The sequence below is a fragment of the Mesocricetus auratus genome, unplaced genomic scaffold, assembly GCF_017639785.1.
Source record: "Mesocricetus auratus isolate SY011 unplaced genomic scaffold, BCM_Maur_2.0 Super-Scaffold_100021, whole genome shotgun sequence".
Classification (NCBI taxonomy): domain Eukaryota; kingdom Metazoa; phylum Chordata; class Mammalia; order Rodentia; family Cricetidae; genus Mesocricetus; species Mesocricetus auratus.
In genome coordinates this window covers 39,346,187-39,365,439 of record NW_024429202.1, presented here as the reverse complement: position 1 = coordinate 39,365,439, position 19,253 = coordinate 39,346,187, and the positions used below count along the sequence as shown (strand labels likewise).

Sequence of the window (19,253 nt, the reverse complement as noted above, 5' to 3'; positions counted from 1 at the left end):
CATATATTCTGAACATGGTCCAATCACCTACCCCATCTTGATCCAAAAACCTCGAATCAAGGTGAGGCCAATTTGATTGTGAATTTTTGGTTCTGTAGTGTGTTCAGAGATGGGTGTGAAATATGAATGATTCTTATTAATGTCTTTTGAATCTGTGTTTATTGAAGAAAGGAGTTTATACTTTATTTGTGTGCTTCTTTCCTTGGGAGCTCAGGGTGATACTGGTATAGGAATCAGGTGGGAGGCATTCCTTATATTTCCCTTTCATGAAGTATTTCCTGTAACCTGGATACTTGTGTTAGTTTCTGGAGCTGCAAGAAAACGCCCTTACGAACAAGACTGTTCAGAAGGAAAGGGTTTGTTCATCTTACACTTCCAAGATCACTGTTCACAACTAAAAAAAGTCAGCACAGGTATGGAACAGAGCAGGTTACTTAAGGGAGGAGCCGATGCAGAGACCATGAAAGAGTGGTGTTACTGTCTCGATCAGTCTGCTTTTGTATAAAACTCAGGAGAATAAAGGACCACTCCCTTTGGGCATGGTCGTCCTCCATTACTTACGAATTGACAAACCACAGCTCATGCTTTTTACAAGCTCCTTTTCCTTTCACCAAGTATTTTCTATAATCCTGGTGTTTCTCATAAGTTTTCTATTACTGCTGAAAATCACCAGGACCCACAAGAAAGTTCAGAAGGAAAAGGTTTATTCAGCTTACACTTCCACAATCACAGATTGATTCTAAAGAAAGTCAGGAGAGGATGTCAGACAGAAAAATTCTTTGAGGCAGCAGCTGATACAGATTCTATGGAATGGTGCTCATTATTGACTTCAGGAGTCTATTTTTGTGTAGAACCCAGGCTCTAAAGTCCAAGTATGTAGAATAGGCAGAGTGCTGCCCTTTGATTACTATTTGAGAAATCACCTAACAGCTGTATGTCAGATTGTCAAATGAATGCCTCCAGTGTAGCCTTCAGGGCATCCAAGAAGCCTGGGCTCTTCTTGGTTTTGGAGAAAGTTTGTTTCTAGCCACATTTGGTGCTTATGTCTCTGTAGTATAAGTGCTTTTTTTATATGTGACTTCAATATTCACACATACCTAGAAATGTTATTTAGGACCTAACCATGCTTTTCTCATTTTTTAAATTGTATCTTGTGTCTCTTGATCACTTTGGGCCAGGGTTTTTCATTTTGATGAGGTCTTCTTAACGTTTCCTTAATCCCAGTATTATCCTTTCTATGCACTAAGTAGTGATTCCAAATTTGATGTTTACAGTAGTATCTCATCTCCTTTTTTGTCATTGGGTCTTCTAGTATTTGGATGTTATTGAATGACATCAATAGTTTCTTTGGGTTATCTCTATGTGTCATGGTACAAAATTCATAGGAGTAACCTCCATGCTAAATTGGCTTTAATTTTTATTTGCAGCAATTTTTTTTTGCTGGCGTGATTCCCATCCAAATAACATTCGACACTGAGAAATCATCATGGACGGCCACTTTGACGAGGACATCATTGAAAACGATTTCATAATCTCAACATCTCTAGGCTTTGGATCATTTGGGGAGGTGAAGCTTGCCTGCCACCTTCCCACAAATACACAGGTTGCAGTCAAGGTGCTTGAGAAAAATCACAATGCTGTCTCTGGCATCCAGTCTGAAGTACAGATCCTTCAATCTTTGGAACACAGAAACATAGTTCGATTTTTTCACATCATTGATACACAGAAAATGTCTTATGTGTTCATGGAGTATGTTCCAGGAAAGGATCTGCAGATGCTCCTCAAGACCATAGGGTACTTAAAGGAGGAGGACGCTAGATCAATATTCCAACAGGTCGTGTCAGCAGTGCATTTTCTGCACAAAAGACGTATTGCCCATCGTGACATTAAATTGGAGAATATCCTCGTTGACGGATGTGGAAACATCAAGCTTTGTGATTTTGGATTGGCAATTCAGCTCAAAGAGGGGCAGATGTTGAAGAAGGTCTGTGGATCCTTGCTCTATGTGGCTCCCGAGATCTTAGCAAGGAAACCATACGATGGTCTAGCTGGTGACATGTGGAGCTTGGGAGTTGTCCTATATGTACTGGTCACAGGACAATATCCATATTTTGAAACAACAGCTCATGCTTTGTACAGGCTCATCACAAACACAAAATTGGCCATTCCTTTCCACCTGTCACAAGCCTGTCATTTCATCATTGCACAACTACTCCAGGTCTCCACCCAGCACAGGATGACAATTTCTCAGCTTCTGCAAAGAAAATGGCTGGGCCAAATTGAAGAGCTTGTACACCCTGCAAGTAAAGAAACCCTTCTCAGGGTCCTTGACACTATGACTAGTCTAGGCTATCCTCGTGGAGAGATTGTGTCATCCCTGATACACAGACAACCAAATAGAGTCACAGCTACTTTCAATATTCTGAAACACAAACTGAGCTGTGAGGACAGTCATCATCAAAATGAGAAGCCCTGGGTCATCCACAGACCTGTCCATGCCCTTCCCCCACTTCTCCCCTTGAAGAGGAGAGCCAGTGAACCAGCCTTTCTGGGATTTTAGCAGGTGGGAAGGTTACTCTCAGGAGGTTTGTATGAAAGGATGAGGAAGGAGATACTGAAGCTCTAACATGGCCATTAAATTCTACCGCCTTGGTCTGAAGCCCATGTCGGATGCAATAATCCCAGAAGGAAGTGTCCTGATGGTTAATGTCATCAAGAGTGCCGCTGGGGACATTAATGTCACCATGAATACTGTGGACAGACTGCCATGTGATTTCTCCTCATGTGAATCAGCCCTGAGTAGAACACAAAACGTGTTTTTGAACATGGACTTCCCCACAGAGAAACCATCCATGGGGCCAACATGCCCCACGATCACTGTCAATTTGGAACCACAACCTCTGGATACAGGCCATTCAAGGCCTGGAAGCTTATGAGTAAGCAAATTCCCGACACAATGAGGGTTCCCTTATTTGCTACGGAAGCTCGACATGGTGAGTGCTGGATCCTCATGGAAGCTATAAAGGAAAGAGATGACTGTGAAATTAATAAGAGACTCATTTCTGTGGCGACCCTGATATTCTTTTGCATTGTATTTTCTCTATGTTATTTCAATAAATATCCGGTAGTTAATGACAAAAGTACCTTCTTGGTGTCTCTCCTGTACACTCAACGCCACACAAAAACACACACTTGGATGCATGCACCATACATTGTGTTGTCAGAGATTGCCACCTATACAAACATAAAGTACCCGCCATCCACAAAGGACATAATCTGTATCACATTCTATATCAATGAAGCTCTTCCTCTATATCCATGTCTGTTTGTTAGGTCTTCCTAGGTATTCCCTTCACTACTGTCAAAGAAAAACACTGCAACTATTCTCACCTCTCCTTACTTCTCTCACTTACAATACAAACACACACACACAAACACACACAAACACACACACACAGACAACTGCACACACAGTCACACAAACAACACACACACACAGACAACTGCACACACAGTCACACAAACACACAACACACACACACATACAGTCACACACACAGTCACACACATGCACACACAGTCATACACACACACATACATCACACACACACAAACACACACACAGACAAACGCACACACAGTCACACACACACACACACACATCTCACACGGAAACAATGCTAGGTTACAGGACCCACAGGGCGTGCAATCGCTAATAAAGGGAGGACCACATATACTTTAATACTCTTTCCCTGCTAGGTAGGCTCTACTGAAGGAAAACTGCACATTTCCATACAAATTTACATTTCTGTACCTGGTTTATACACAGGGCAGGCTAGATATCAGGTCATGCACTGTATCCATTCTCCTATATCCAAAGAACTACTAAGGCACAATAAGGTAGCTATCAGGACCTCCTCCAAAGCTACAGCCCTCAAAAACAGATGTTCCAGCTCCTGGAGGTCCCACTTAACTATAACAAGAATATACATTTAATTAGCATACAGCATGATGCCTTAATTTTTGTTTCCACACCTGAGATGATACAACATAACTGCGTATAAGGAATTCATCTAATTGGTTGGCTTAAAACACCACACTTTTAATCTAGTATTATCATGCCAATACATAGTAACTTGTGGAGAGACTTTGGCTGAAACAGCTGAGAGTGGGTAAAGAGTAACATATTGATCCTGCACACAAGTGGATGAGGTGTGAGACACGGAGCATGGCTTGAGCACATATGTGACCTAAAACCCACCTCCATCGTAACACTTCCTCTTACAAAACCCTCCTACTCCAACATAGCCGCTTATCTCCAAATCCTTGGATTACTCTAGGCCATCCAGGCTTCATGGGCATATGCTCATGCAATGATCTCTGTTTTCCTTCATTCAGGGATATGCCTCATATTTCAGGCCTCAGTGTCTTTCCTTATTTGGGGAGAGAGATTCCATAATGCACAAGCCCTGTTGTGAACAATAAAGTCAGAACAATATTTCTGAATCTGCCATGTTTTGCTTCTTGATAAAGAATGAACATGGCTCCCTAAATACTGCATATGCCAGGTCCTCCTGACCACCCCTGACTTGGAGATGTGGTGGCTTCAGTCAACCCTGCTTGCCATGAGAGGAGACTCATTCATTGGGATGGGGGAGGGGTGGTGTGGCTCAGCGGTCCTGCAGGATACAAGCATGGAGGTAGACCCTGGCAAGTCTTGGAGAGGCCATCACCAGGGGAAGAAAGGGGGATGGAAACCTGAAACTCACATGGAACATTCCATCAGCCCTCCAATACCTGCTTAGTCACCTGACTCTGGACAAGAGTAAGATATCCCAAATAAGTTCCAGTTGTAGTCTAGCCTTTACCTCCAAAAAAACAAAAAAAAAACCTGCCAGCAGGGCTTTGATGGCTCATGCCTTTAATCCCATCATTCAGCAGGCAGAATCAGGAAGATTTCTGAGAGTGGAGGACAGCCTGATAAAGAGATCAAGTTCCAAGACAGGGTCCAGAACAATACAGAGAAACTCTGTCTAGAAAATGGAAATCAAAACAACCAAACCAAAAGAAAACAAAAAAAACCTAAAGAAAAAGTTAAACTGTCAAGTGGATGTGGTTCCCGCCTTTAATCCCAGCGTTCTAAAGGCAGAAGGAGCCACATCTCTGTGACGTCAAGACATACCTGATTTTCAAATGGATCTCCCAGTTAACCATAGCTGATACATAGAAAATATCTCTCAAAAAACTTTAGAAAATGAAAGAAAGACAGCAAAAGGAAGAGAAAGGAATACCACTTGGAAATCTCTTTGGTCAGAATAATATAGTGTGTCACACACTGCAGTTTTCCAGTGTCAGTAAGGCCTGACAAGAAGATGAAATTCTCATATCTTCCAAATAAATCAGGAATCAGAGAGAGAATGAAGCAGGCTAGACTCCTTAATCTCAAGGACAAGCCAGTGATGGACATCTGCCATTGAGATGGCAATTTTATGTGTCACTTTGACTCCATCTCTAATGAAATATAAAACAGACATTAAGGGCACCCCTGAGAGAGATTATTTTTGAATGATTTCCTGTGGATCCGGAGGAGGTAAATACCGGTATTTTGAGGATGTAGAGTTTTGAAGACACACACCTTTAATCCAGATCTTCATGCAAATAGCCACACCTTATTATGACCACGCCTTCTGCTGGATGACTATATAAGAACAAGGAAGAAGGTAGCTTTTGCTCATTGGCCACTTGCCCTCATCTTGAGAACAAGTCCATTCCTTCGCTGGAATTAGAGTCTATTACTTTGGTGTTACAGCATATATTGAAGATCGGCCAAGAAACCCAGCACTGTGGACTGAGAAACTCCTGGATATTAGACGACAGACTGTAAGTCTTTCCAATAAACAACATTAAGGGGAGTGGTTGAATTATTGTACAAGATACTTTTTGTTTAGAGAAGTCTGACTGATAGTCACCAAGTCTCTACCACATGAATTTCCACACATAGGGCAAACCCCATGCTCAAATGCTCAAGATTGTAGGGGCATTTCTCTTAGGAACTGGCCCAGTGGTTTATTTCAAATTATCTCAGGCATTGCGAGCACTTGGTTTTCAGGAGTTAGTGTTGCTTGGAAATCTGTAGACAGTATGGATGTGGACATGAAAGTCCCTACGAATAAAGTCACTGGTAGACAGCAGCGAACTTCTATGCAACGTTACCTGGCACCTAACAACCCAGCTCTAAAAGGAACAGGCTGTCCGCTGACACATGGATTTTAAGTCTGTTGGATATATGAGTGCAAATAAACACTTCCTCCCTAGAGTTGATTCTAAACTGGGTCTTGATCACACTCACCATGTTAAGGTCAGGGCACTGTAATGGTACAGAAGCTGTGACAACCAAACAAAGTAATAACAATAAAAGTCTGTCAATTTTTGCAAATCCCTGACTGGTTGGTGCATTTGAAATTTCAAGGAGGCATTAAGAATAATGATACATACCAGTTCATTGTGTCTTCTTCCTTTGTAGTTTTTTTTTCCAGACAGGGTTTCTCAGTGTTTCATTAAAGCCTTTCAGGGATCTCCCTCTGTAGACCTGGCTGGCCTCGAACTCACAGAGATTGCCTGCCTCTGAATCCCGAGTGCTGGGATTAAAGGCGTGTGGACCAATACCCGGTTTATATTAGTCCATTTGTATATAGCCGGCTACTGAGCCATGTCCTTAAATATTAGACTCGGTGTTTGATATCTACACAGCATTCTTGAGGTTACAAAGATCCTGATAGAATTGGAGATCTCTAATCAACTGAAACTCAACAGAGTGAAGTTGTTTCCCATTTTCTTGGTTTCCTTTCCTGAGATTTAGGATTGGTGTTTTAGAACCTAAGTATCACATTTTTGTTTGGATTCGATTTTCCTCTATTACAATTTATTAAAGTACATATCACACATGCCCTGTTTGATTATGCTACATCGACGCCTGACTTAGTGTACTTTGATTATATTCTCCTCAGTGTCTCATTCCTTCCAGCATATTTTGTTACTGGTACTATGACATTGACAACATCTCAGCCCCCTTTTTTTCATGACCCAGACAATAAAAACTATATCTGATTTCCTTCTGAGGACATGTTTTGTATCATTTACAAGTGTCTATCTATTTCTAGCTACTTTCAATATAACACTAGAGTTCACTACTCACTGAGCTTAGTGTGGTCTCTTCCCCTGAGTCTCCTTACATGGTCAGCAGATATTCAATTTGTTTACCTTTAAGTATCCTGCTGACCCAAGGGGAGGCCAATTTGATTGTGAATTTTTGGTTCTGTAGTGTGTTCAGAGATGGGTGTGAAATATGAATGATTCTTATTAATGTCTTTTGAATCTGTGTTTATTGAAGAAAGGAGTTTATACTTTATTTGTGTGCTTCTTTCCTTGGGAGCTCAGGGTGATACTGGTATAGGAATCAGGTGGGAGGCATTCCTTATATTTCCCTTTCATGAAGTATTTCCTGTAACCTGGATACTTGTGTTAGTTTCTGGAGCTGCAAGAAAACGCCCTTACGAACAAGACTGTTCAGAAGGAAAGGGTTTGTTCATCTTACACTTCCAAGATCACTGTTCACAACTAAAAAAAGTCAGCACAGGTATGGAACAGAGCAGGTTACTTAAGGGAGGAGCCGATGCAGAGACCATGAAAGAGTGGTGTTACTGTCTCGATCAGTCTGCTTTTGTATAAAACTCAGGAGAATAAAGGACCACTCCCTTTGGGCATGGTCGTCCTCCATTACCTATGAATTGACAAATCACAGCTCATGCTTTTTACAAGCTCCTTTTCCTTTCTCCAAGTATTTTCTATAATCCTGGTGTTTCTCATAAGTTTTCTATTACTGTCAAAAATCACCAGGACCAACAAGAAAGTTCAGAAGAAAAAGGTTTATTCAGCTTACACTTCCACAATCACAGATTGATTCTAAGGAAAGTCAGGGCAGGATGTCAAAGAGAAAAATTCTTTGAGGCAGCAGCTGATACAGATTCCATGGAATCGTGCTCATTATTGACTTCAGGAGTCTATTTTCATGTAGAACCCAGGCTCTAAAGTCCAAGCATGTAGAATAGGCTGAGTGCTGCCCTTTGGTTCCTATTTGAGAAATCACCTAACAGCTGTATGTCAGATTGTCAAATGAATGCCTCCAGTACTGTCTTCAGGGCATCCAAGAAGCCTGGGCTCTTCTTGGTTTTGGAGAAAGTTTGCTTCTAACCATATTTGGTGCTTATGTCTCTGTAGTATAAGTGCTTTTTTTTATGTGTGACTTCAATTTTCACAAATACATAGAAATGTTGTTTAGGACCTAACCATGCTTTTCTCACTATTTAAATTGTATCTTGTGTCTCTTGATCACTTTGGGCCAGGGATTTTCATTTTGATGAGGTCTTCATATCGTTGCCTTAATCCCAGTATTATCCTTTCTATGCACAAAGTAGTGATTCCAAATTTGATGTTTACAGTAGTGTCTCATCTCCTTCTTTGTCATTGGGTCTTCTAGTATTTGGATGTCATTGAATGACATCAATAGTATCTTTGGGTTATCTCTATGTGTCATGGTACAAAATTCATAGGAGTAACCTCCATGCTAAATTTGCTTTAATTTTTATTTGCAGCATTTTTTTGCTGGCGTGATTCCCATCAAAATAGCATTCGACACTGAGAAATCATCATGGACGGCCACTTTGAGGAGGACATCTTTGAAAACGATTTCATAATCTCAACATCTCTAGGCTTTGGATCATTTGGGGAGGTGAAGCTGGCCTGCCACCTTCCCACAAATACACAGGTTGCAGTCAAGGTGCTTGAGAAAAATCACAATGCTGTCTCTGGCATCCAGTCTGAAGTACAGATCCTTCAATCTTTGGAACACAGAAACATAGTTCGATTTTTTCACATCATTGATACACAGAAAATGTCTTATGTGTTCATGGAGTATGTTCCAGGAAGGGATCTGCAGATGCTCCTCAAGAACATAGGGTACTTAAAGGAGGAGGACGCTAGATCAATATTCCAACAGGTCGTGTCAGCAGTGCATTTTCTCCACAAAAGACGTATTGCCCATCGTGACATTAAATTGGAGAATATCCTCGTTGACGGATGTGGAAACATCAAGCTTTGTGATTTTGGATTGGCAATTCAGCTCAAAGAGGGGCAGATGTTGAAGAAGGTCTGTGGATCCTTGCTCTATGTGGCTCCCGAGATCTTAGCAAGGAAACCATACGATGGTCTAGCTGGTGACATGTGGAGCTTGGGAGTTGTCCTATATGTACTGGTCACAGGACAATATCCATATTTTGAAACAACAGCTCATGATTTGTACAGGCTCATCACAAACACAAAATTGGCCATTCCTTTCCACCTGTCACAAGCCTGTCATTTCATCATTGCACAATTACTCCAGGTCTCCACCCAGCACAGGATGACGATTTCTCAGCTTCTGCAAAGAAAATGGCTGGGCCAAATTGAAGAGGTTGTACAATCTGCAAGTAAAGAAACCCTTCTCAGGGTCCTTGACACTATGATTAGTCTAGGCTATCCTCATGGAGAGATTGTGTCATCCCTAATACACAGACAACCAAATAGAGTCACAGCTACTTTCAATATTCTGAAACACAAACTGAGCTGTGAGGACAGTCATCATCAAAATGAGAAGCCCTGGGTCATCCAAAGACCTGATCATGCCCTTCCCCCACTTCTCCCCTTGAAGAGGACAGCCAGTGAACCAGCCTTTCTGGCATTTTGGCAGGTGGGAAGGTTCCTCTCAGGAGGTTTGTATGAAAGGATGAGGAAAGAGATACTGACGCTCTAACATGGCCATTAAATTCTACCGCCTTGATCTGAAGCCCATGTCAGATGCAATAATCCCAGAAGAAAGTGTCCTGATGGTTAATGCCATCAAGAGTGCCATTGGGGACATTGATGTCACCATGACTACTGTGGACAGACTGCCATGTGATTTCTCCTCATGTGAATCAGCCCTGGATAGAACACAAAACGTGTGTTTGAACATGGACTTCCCCACAGAGAAACCATCCATGGGGCCAACATGCCCCACGATCAGTGTCAATTTGGAACCACAACCTCTGGATACAGGCCATTCAAGGCCTGGAAGCTTATGAGTAAGCAAATTCCCGACACAATGAGGGTTCCCTTATTTGCTCTGGAAGCTCTACATGGTGAGTGCTGGATCCTCATGGAAGCTAGAAAGGAAAGAGATGAATGTGAAATTAATAAGAGACTCATTTCTGTGGTTACCCTGATATTCTTTTGCATTGTATTTTCTCTATGTTATTTCAATAAATATCCGGTAGTTAATGACAAAAGTACCTTCTTGGTGTCTCTCCTGTACACTCAACGCCACACAAAAACACACACTTGGATGCATGCACCATACATTGTGTTGTCAGAGATTGCCACCTATACAAACATAAAGTACCCGCCATCCACAAAGGACATAATCTGTATCACATTCTATATCAATGAAGCTCTTCCTCTATATACATGTCTGTTTGTTAGTTCTTCCTAGGTATTCCCTTCAGTACTGTCAAAGAAAAACACTGCAACTATTCTCACCTCTCCTTACTTCTCTCACTTACAATACAAACACACACACACAAACACACACAAAAACACACACACAGACAACTGCACACACAGTCACACAAACAACACACACACACAGACAACTGCACACACAGTCACACAAACACACAACACACACACATACAGTCACACACACAGTCACACACATGCACACACAGTCATACACACACACATACATCACACACACACAACACACACAGACACACGCACACACAGTCACACACACACACACACACATCTCACACGTAAACAATGCTAGGTTACAGGACCCATAGGGCGTGCAATCGCTAATAAAGGGAGGACCACATATACTTTAATACTCTTTCCCTGCTAGGTAGGCTCTACTGAAGGAAAACTGCACATTTCCATACAAATTTACATTTCTGTACCTGGTTTATACACAGGGCAGGCTAGATATCAGGTCATGCACCGTATCCATTCTCCTATATCCAAAGAACTACTAAGGCACAATAAGGTAGCTATCAGGACCTCCTCCAAAGCTACAGCCCTCAAAAACAGATGTTCCAGCTCCTGGAGGTCCCACTTACTATAACAAGAATATCCATTTAATTAGCATACAGCATGATGCCTTAATTTTTGTTTCCACAACTGAGATGATACAACATAACTGCGTATAAGGAATTCATTTAATTGGTTGGCTTAAAACACCACACTTTTAATCTAGTATTATCATGCCAATACATAGTAACTTGTGGAGAGACTTTGGCTGAAACAGCTGAGAGTGGGTAAAGAGTAACATATTGATCCTGCACACAAGTGGATGAGGTGTGAGACACGGAGCATGGCTTGAGCACATATGTGACCTAAAACCCACCTCCATCGTAACACTTCCTCTTACAAAACCCTCCTACTCCAACATAGCCGCTTATCTCCAAATCCTTGGATTACTCTAGGCCATCCAGGCTTCATGGGCATATGCTCATGCAATGATCTCTGTTTTCCTTCATTCAGGGATATGCCTCATATTTCAGGCCTCAGTGTCTTTCCTTATTTGGGGAGAGAGATTCCATAATGCACAAGCCCTGTTGTGAACAATAAAGTCAGAACAATATTTCTGAATCTGCCATGTTTTGCTTCTTGATAAAGAATGAACATGGCTCCCTAAATACTGCATATGCCAGGTCCTCCTGACCACCCCTGACTTGGAGATGTGGTGGCTTCAGTCAACCCTGCTTGCCATGAGAGGAGACTCATTCATTGGGATGGGGGAGGGGTGGTGTGGCTCAGCGGTCCTGCAGGATACAAGCATGGAGGTAGACCCTGGCAAGTCTTGGAGAGGCCATCACCAGGGGAAGAAAGGGGGATGGAAACCTGAAACTCACATGGAACATTCCATCAGCCCTCCAATACCTGCTTAGTCACCTGACTCTGGACAAGAGTAAGATATCCCAAATAAGTTCCAGTTGTAGTCTAGCCTTTACCTCCAAAAAAACAAAAAAAAAACCTGCCAGCAGGGCTTTGATGGCTCATGCCTTTAATCCCATCATTCAGCAGGCAGAATCAGGAAGATTTCTGAGAGTGGAGGACAGCCTGATAAAGAGATCAAGTTCCAAGACAGGGTCCAGAACAATACAGAGAAACTCTGTCTAGAAAATGGAAATCAAAACAACCAAACCAAAAGAAAACAAAAAAAACCTAAAGAAAAAGTTAAACTGTCAAGTGGATGTGGTTCCCGCCTTTAATCCCAGCGTTCTAAAGGCAGAAGGAGCCACATCTCTGTGACGTCAAGACATACCTGATTTTCAAATGGATCTCCCAGTTAACCATAGCTGATACATAGAAAATATCTCTCAAAAAACTTTAGAAAATGAAAGAAAGACAGCAAAAGGAAGAGAAAGGAATACCACTTGGAAATCTCTTTGGTCAGAATAATATAGTGTGTCACACACTGCAGTTTTCCAGTGTCAGTAAGGCCTGACAAGAAGATGAAATTCTCATATCTTCCAAATAAATCAGGAATCAGAGAGAGAATGAAGCAGGCTAGACTCCTTAATCTCAAGGACAAGCCAGTGATGGACATCTGCCATTGAGATGGCAATTTTATGTGTCACTTTGACTCCATCTCTAATGAAATATAAAACAGACATTAAGGGCACCCCTGAGAGAGATTATTTTTGAATGATTTCCTGTGGATCCGGAGGAGGTAAATACCGGTATTTTGAGGATGTAGAGTTTTGAAGACACACACCTTTAATCCAGATCTTCATGCAAATAGCCACACCTTATTATGACCACGCCTTCTGCTGGATGACTATATAAGAACAAGGAAGAAGGTAGCTTTTGCTCATTGGCCACTTGCCCTCATCTTGAGAACAAGTCCATTCCTTCGCTGGAATTAGAGTCTATTACTTTGGTGTTACAGCATATATTGAAGATCGGCCAAGAAACCCAGCACTGTGGACTGAGAAACTCCTGGATATTAGACGACAGACTGTAAGTCTTTCCAATAAACAACATTAAGGGGAGTGGTTGAATTATTGTACAAGATACTTTTTGTTTAGAGAAGTCTGACTGATAGTCACCAAGTCTCTACCACATGAATTTCCACACATAGGGCAAACCCCATGCTCAAATGCTCAAGATTGTAGGGGCATTTCTCTTAGGAACTGGCCCAGTGGTTTATTTCAAATTATCTCAGGCATTGCGAGCACTTGGTTTTCAGGAGTTAGTGTTGCTTGGAAATCTGTAGACAGTATGGATGTGGACATGAAAGTCCCTACGAATAAAGTCACTGGTAGACAGCAGCGAACTTCTATGCAACGTTACCTGGCACCTAACAACCCAGCTCTAAAAGGAACAGGCTGTCCGCTGACACATGGATTTTAAGTCTGTTGGATATATGAGTGCAAATAAACACTTCCTCCCTAGAGTTGATTCTAAACTGGGTCTTGATCACACTCACCATGTTAAGGTCAGGGCACTGTAATGGTACAGAAGCTGTGACAACCAAACAAAGTAATAACAATAAAAGTCTGTCAATTTTTGCAAATCCCTGACTGGTTGGTGCATTTGAAATTTCAAGGAGGCATTATGAATAATGATACATACCAGTTCATTGTGTCTTCTTCCTTTGTAGTTTTTTTTTCCAGACAGGGTTTCTCAGTGTTTCATTAAAGCCTTTCAGGGAACTCCCTCTGTAGACCTGGCTGGCCTCGAACTCACAGAGATTGCCTGCCTCTGAATCCCGAGTGCTGGGATTAAAGGCGTGTGGACCAATACCCGGTTTATATTAGTCCATTTGTATATAGCCGGCTACTGAGCCATGTCCTTAAATATTAGACTCGGTGTTTGATATCTACACAGCATTCTTGAGGTTACAAAGATCCTGATAGAATTGGAGATCTCTAATCAACTGAAACTCAACAGAGTGAAGTTGTTTCCCATTTTCTTGGTTTCCTTTCCTGAGATTTAGGATTGGTGTTTTAGAACCTAAGTATCACATTTTCGTTTGGATTCGATTTTCCTCTATTACAATTTATTAAAGTACATATCACACATGCCCTGTTTGATTATGCTACATCGACGCCTGACTTAGTGTACTTTGATTATATTCTCCTCAGTGTCTCATTCCTTCCAGCATATTTTGTTACTGGTACTATGACATTGACAACATCTCAGCCCCCTTTTTTTCATGACCCAGACAATAAAAACTATATCTGATTTCCTTCTGAGGACATGTTTTGTATCATTTACAAGTATATATCTATTTCTAGCTACTTTCAATATAACACTAGAGTTCACTACTCACTGAGCTTAGTGTGGTCTCTTCCCCTGAGTCTCCTTACATGGTCAGCAGATATTCAATTTGTTTACCTTTAAGTATCCTGCTGACCCAAGGGGAGGCCAATTTGATTGTGAATTTTTGGTTCTGTAGTGTGTTCAGAGATGGGTGTGAAATATGAATGATTCTTATTAATGTCTTTTGAATCTGTGTTTATTGAAGAAGCGAGTTTATACTTTATTTGTGTGCTTCTTTCCTTGTGAACTCAGGGTAATACTGGTATAGAAATCAGGTGGGAGGCATTCCTTATATTTCCCTTTCATGATGTATTTTCTGTAACCTGGATACTTGTGTTAGTTTCTAGAGCTGCAATAAAACGCCCTTACCAAAAAGACTGTTCAGAAGGAAAGGGTTTGTTCATTTTACACTTCCAAGATCACTGTCACAACTTAAAAAAGTCAGCACAGGAATGGAACAGAGCAGGTTACTTAAGGGAGGAGCTGATGCAGAGACCATGAAAGAGTGGTGCTTACTGTCTTGATCAGTCTGCTTTTTATAAGACTCAGGAGAATAAAGGACCACTCCCTTTGGGCATGGTCGTCCTCCATTACCTATGAATTGACAAATCACAGCTCATGCTTTTTACAAGCTCCTTTTCCTTTCTCCAAGTATTTTCTATAATCCTGGTGTTTCTCATAAGTTTTCTATTACTGTCAAAAATCACCAGGACCAACAAGAAAGTTCAGAAGAAAAAGGTTTATTCAGCTTACACTTCCACAATCACAGATTGATTCTAAGGAAAGTCAGGGCAGGATGTCAAAGAGAAAAATTCTTTGAGGCAGCAGCTGATACAGATTCCATGGAATCGTGCTCATTATTGACTTCAGGAGTCTATTTTCATGTAGAACCCAGGCTCTAAAGTCCAAGCATGTAGAATAGGCTGAGTGCTGCCCTTTGGTTCCTATTTGAGAAATCACCTAACAGCTGTATGTCAGATTGTCAAATGAATGCCTCCAGTACTGTCTTCAGGGCATCCAAGAAGCCTGGGCTCTTCTTGGTTTTGGAGAAAGTTTGCTTCTAACCATATTTGGTGCTTATGTCTCTGTAGTATAAGTGCTTTTTTTATGTGTGACTTCAATTTTCACAAATACATAGAAATGTTGTTTAGGACCTAACCATGCTTTTCTCACTATTTAAATTGTATCTTGTGTCTCTTGATCACTTTGGGCCAGGGATTTTCATTTTGATGAGGTCTTCATATCGTTGCCTTAATCCCAGTATTATCCTTTCTATGCACAAAGTAGTGATTCCAAATTTGATGTTTACAGTAGTGTCTCATCTCCTTCTTTGTCATTGGGTCTTCTAGTATTTGGATGTCATTGAATGACATCAATAGTATCTTTGGGTTATCTCTATGTGTCATGGTACAAAATTCATAGGAGTAACCTCCATGCTAAATTTGCTTTAATTTTTATTTGCAGCATTTTTTTGCTGGCGTGATTCCCATCAAAATAGCATTCGACACTGAGAAATCATCATGGACGGCCACTTTGAGGAGGACATCTTTGAAAACGATTTCATAATCTCAACATCTCTAGGCTTTGGATCATTTGGGGAGGTGAAGCTGGCCTGCCACCTTCCCACAAATACACAGGTTGCAGTCAAGGTGCTTGAGAAAAATCACAATGCTGTCTCTGGCATCCAGTCTGAAGTACAGATCCTTCAATCTTTGGAACACAGAAACATAGTTCGATTTTTTCACATCATTGATACACAGAAAATGTCTTATGTGTTCATGGAGTATGTTCCAGGAAGGGATCTGCAGATGCTCCTCAAGAACATAGGGTACTTAAAGGAGGAGGACGCTAGATCAATATTCCAACAGGTCGTGTCAGCAGTGCATTTTCTCCACAAAAGACGTATTGCCCATCGTGACATTAAATTGGAGAATATCCTCGTTGACGGATGTGGAAACATCAAGCTTTGTGATTTTGGATTGGCAATTCAGCTCAAAGAGGGGCAGATGTTGAAGAAGGTCTGTGGATCCTTGCTCTATGTGGCTCCCGAGATCTTAGCAAGGAAACCATACGATGGTCTAGCTGGTGACATGTGGAGCTTGGGAGTTGTCCTATATGTACTGGTCACAGGACAATATCCATATTTTGAAACAACAGCTCATGCTTTGTACAGGCTCATCACAAACACAAAATTGGCCATTCCTTTCCACCTGTCACAAGCCTGTCATTTCATCATTGCACAACTACTCCAGGTCTCCACCCAGCACAGGATGACAATTTCTCAGCTTCTGCAAAGAAAATGGCTGGGCCAAATTGAAGAGCTTGTACACCCTGCAAGTAAAGAAACCCTTCTCAGGGTCCTTGACACTATGACTAGTCTAGGCTATCCTCGTGGAGAGATTGTGTCATCCCTAATACACAGACAACCAAATAGAGTCACAGCTACTTTCAATATTCTGAAACACAAACTGAGCTGTGAGGACAGTCATCATCAAAATGAGAAGCCCTGGTTCATCCACAGACCTGTCCATGCCCTTCCCCCACTTCTCCCCTTGAAGAGGAGAGCCAGTGAACCAGCCTTTCTGGGATTTTAGCAGGTGGGAAGTTTCCTCTCAGGAGGTTTGTATGAATGGATGAGGAAAGAGATACTGAAGCTCTAACATGGCCATTAAATTCTACCGCCTTGGTCTGAAGCCCATGTCGGATGCAATAATCCCAGAAGGAAGTGTCCTGATGGTTAATGTCATCAAGAGTGCCGCTGGGGACATTAATGTCACCATGAATACTGTGGACAGACTGCCATGTGATTTCTCCTCATGTGAATCAGCCCTGGATAGAGCACAAAACGTGTTTTTGAACTTGGACTTCCCCACAGAGAAACCAACCATGGGGCCAACATGCCCCATACTTAGTGTTAATTTGGAACCACAACCTCTGGATACAGGCCATTCAAGGCCTGGACGCTCATGAGTAAGCCAATTCCTGACACAATGATGGTTCTCTTATATGCTCCTGAAGCTCTGCTTGGTGAGTGATGGAAAGAGATAACTGTGAAATAAATAAGAGACTCATTTTCTGTGGTTATCGTGATATTCTCTTTCATTGTATTGTGTCTATGTTATTTCAATAAATATCCGGTTGTTAATGAAAAAATACCTTCTTGGTGTCCTCCTGTATAGTCAAAGCCACACCAAAACACACACTTGGATGAGTGGGGCATACATTGTGTTGTCAGAGATATCCACCTATACAAACATAAAGTACCCGCCTTCCACAAAGGACATTATCTGTATCACATTCTATTCCAGTGAAGCTCTTCCTATATATACATGTCTATTTGTTGGTCTTCCAAGGTATTCCCTTCAGTACTGTCAAACAAAACACTTCATCTCTTCTCTCCTCTCCTTACTTCTGTCACCTAATCTACAAACACACAGAAATACACACACACACATACATACACACACAAATGCACACACAGTCACACACATGCACATACTGTCACATACACACCCAACACACACAGACAAACATACACATAGTCACACACACACACACACACACACATACACACACATACATATCTCACCCAGAACAATGCTAGGTTACAGGATCCATAGGGTATTCATGCCTAATAAAGAGAGGACCATATATACTTTAGTATTCTTTCCCTGCTAGGTAGGCTCTACTGAATGAAAACTGCACATTTCCATACAAATTTACATTTCTGTACCTGGTATTTACACAGGGCAGGCTAGGTTTCAGGTCATGCACAGTATCCATTCTCCCACATCCAAAGAACTACTAATACTCAATAAGGTAGTTATCAGGTCCTTCTCAATAGCTACAGCCCTCAAAAACAGATGTTCCTGCTCCTGGTTGGTACCACATAAACTATAACAAGATTATACAATAAAAATGCTAATTAACATACCGCATGATTCCTTAATTATTGTTTCTACAGCTGAGATGATACAGCATAACTGCTTATGATGGAATTCATTTAATTGCTTGGCTTACAACACCCCACTTTTAATCTAGTATTATCATGCCAATACATGGTAACATATGGAGAGACTTGGGCTGAAACAGCTGAGAGTTGGTAAAGAGTTACATATTGATCCTGCACACAACTGGAAGAGTTGTGAGATACTGGGCATGGATTGAGCACATATTTGATCTACAAACCCACCTCCATAGTAACACTTCCTCCTACAAGATTCTCCTATTCCAACATAGCCACTTACCTGCAAATCCTTGGATTATTCTAGGCAATCCAGGCTTCATGGACATATGCTCATGCAATGATCTCTGTATTCCTTCATTCAGGGATATGCCTCATATTACAGGCCTCAGAGTCTTTCCTTATTTGTGGAGAGAGATTCCATAATGCACTTCTACTGTTGTGAACAATAAAATCAGAACAATATTTCTGAATCTGCAATATTTTGCTGCTTGATAAGGATTAAACATGGCTCCCTTGTTTAATATATATTCAAAACCTTTCTGATTTCCATGGATAACTTTACCACCTGTAATTGACTGTTCTGTATCTGGCACTGCAGATACATCTTGTATTTAGGTCTGTTCTTCTGTGTATATATTTATCTTGTTTGTTGAATAAAGCAGTGTGGACAAAAAGGTAATCAAGACAGGTGAGACTAGGTGTGGAGAAGGATTATGGGAAATGTAAGAGTAGTCGCTATGTGATCCAAGTAGAAAGTGTCATAGAACCCGAAATGAGTGAATAAGCAGGGACAAGCACGAAATAGTCATCATGTAGACTCCATTGCAATATGGGGCCCACCTTTTCTCCAGTAAGATAAGTACATGGATTATCAACTTATGGGTGA

The 19,253-nt window shown here is 41.3% G+C and overlaps 3 protein-coding genes across 3 annotated transcripts; all 3 read left to right on the top strand.

The window, feature by feature from the left end:
• The first annotated feature begins 1,486 nt into the window (after positions 1 to 1,486).
• Positions 1,487 to 2,560, top strand: LOC121133384 (putative sperm motility kinase W). Its single transcript, XM_040729663.1, has one exon. It carries the CDS (start codon positions 1,487 to 1,489, stop codon positions 2,558 to 2,560), a length of 1,074 nt encoding a protein of 357 aa, XP_040585597.1.
• A 6,147-nt stretch (positions 2,561 to 8,707) lies between these two features.
• On the top strand, positions 8,708 to 9,847 carry LOC121133383 (sperm motility kinase-like). Its single transcript, XM_040729662.1, has one exon. It carries the CDS (start codon positions 8,708 to 8,710, stop codon positions 9,845 to 9,847), a length of 1,140 nt encoding a protein of 379 aa, XP_040585596.1.
• A 6,073-nt stretch (positions 9,848 to 15,920) lies between these two features.
• Positions 15,921 to 16,994, top strand: LOC121133382 (sperm motility kinase-like). Its single transcript, XM_040729661.1, has one exon. It carries the CDS (start codon positions 15,921 to 15,923, stop codon positions 16,992 to 16,994), a length of 1,074 nt encoding a protein of 357 aa, XP_040585595.1.
• Positions 16,995 to 19,253: the final 2,259 nt, after the last annotated feature.

Coding starts and splice junctions, on each gene's coding strand:
- LOC121133384 (XM_040729663.1), top strand. CDS start 1,487: ATGGACGGCCACTTTGACGAGGACATCATTGAAAACGATTTCATAATC.
- LOC121133383 (XM_040729662.1), top strand. CDS start 8,708: ATGGACGGCCACTTTGAGGAGGACATCTTTGAAAACGATTTCATAATC.
- LOC121133382 (XM_040729661.1), top strand. CDS start 15,921: ATGGACGGCCACTTTGAGGAGGACATCTTTGAAAACGATTTCATAATC.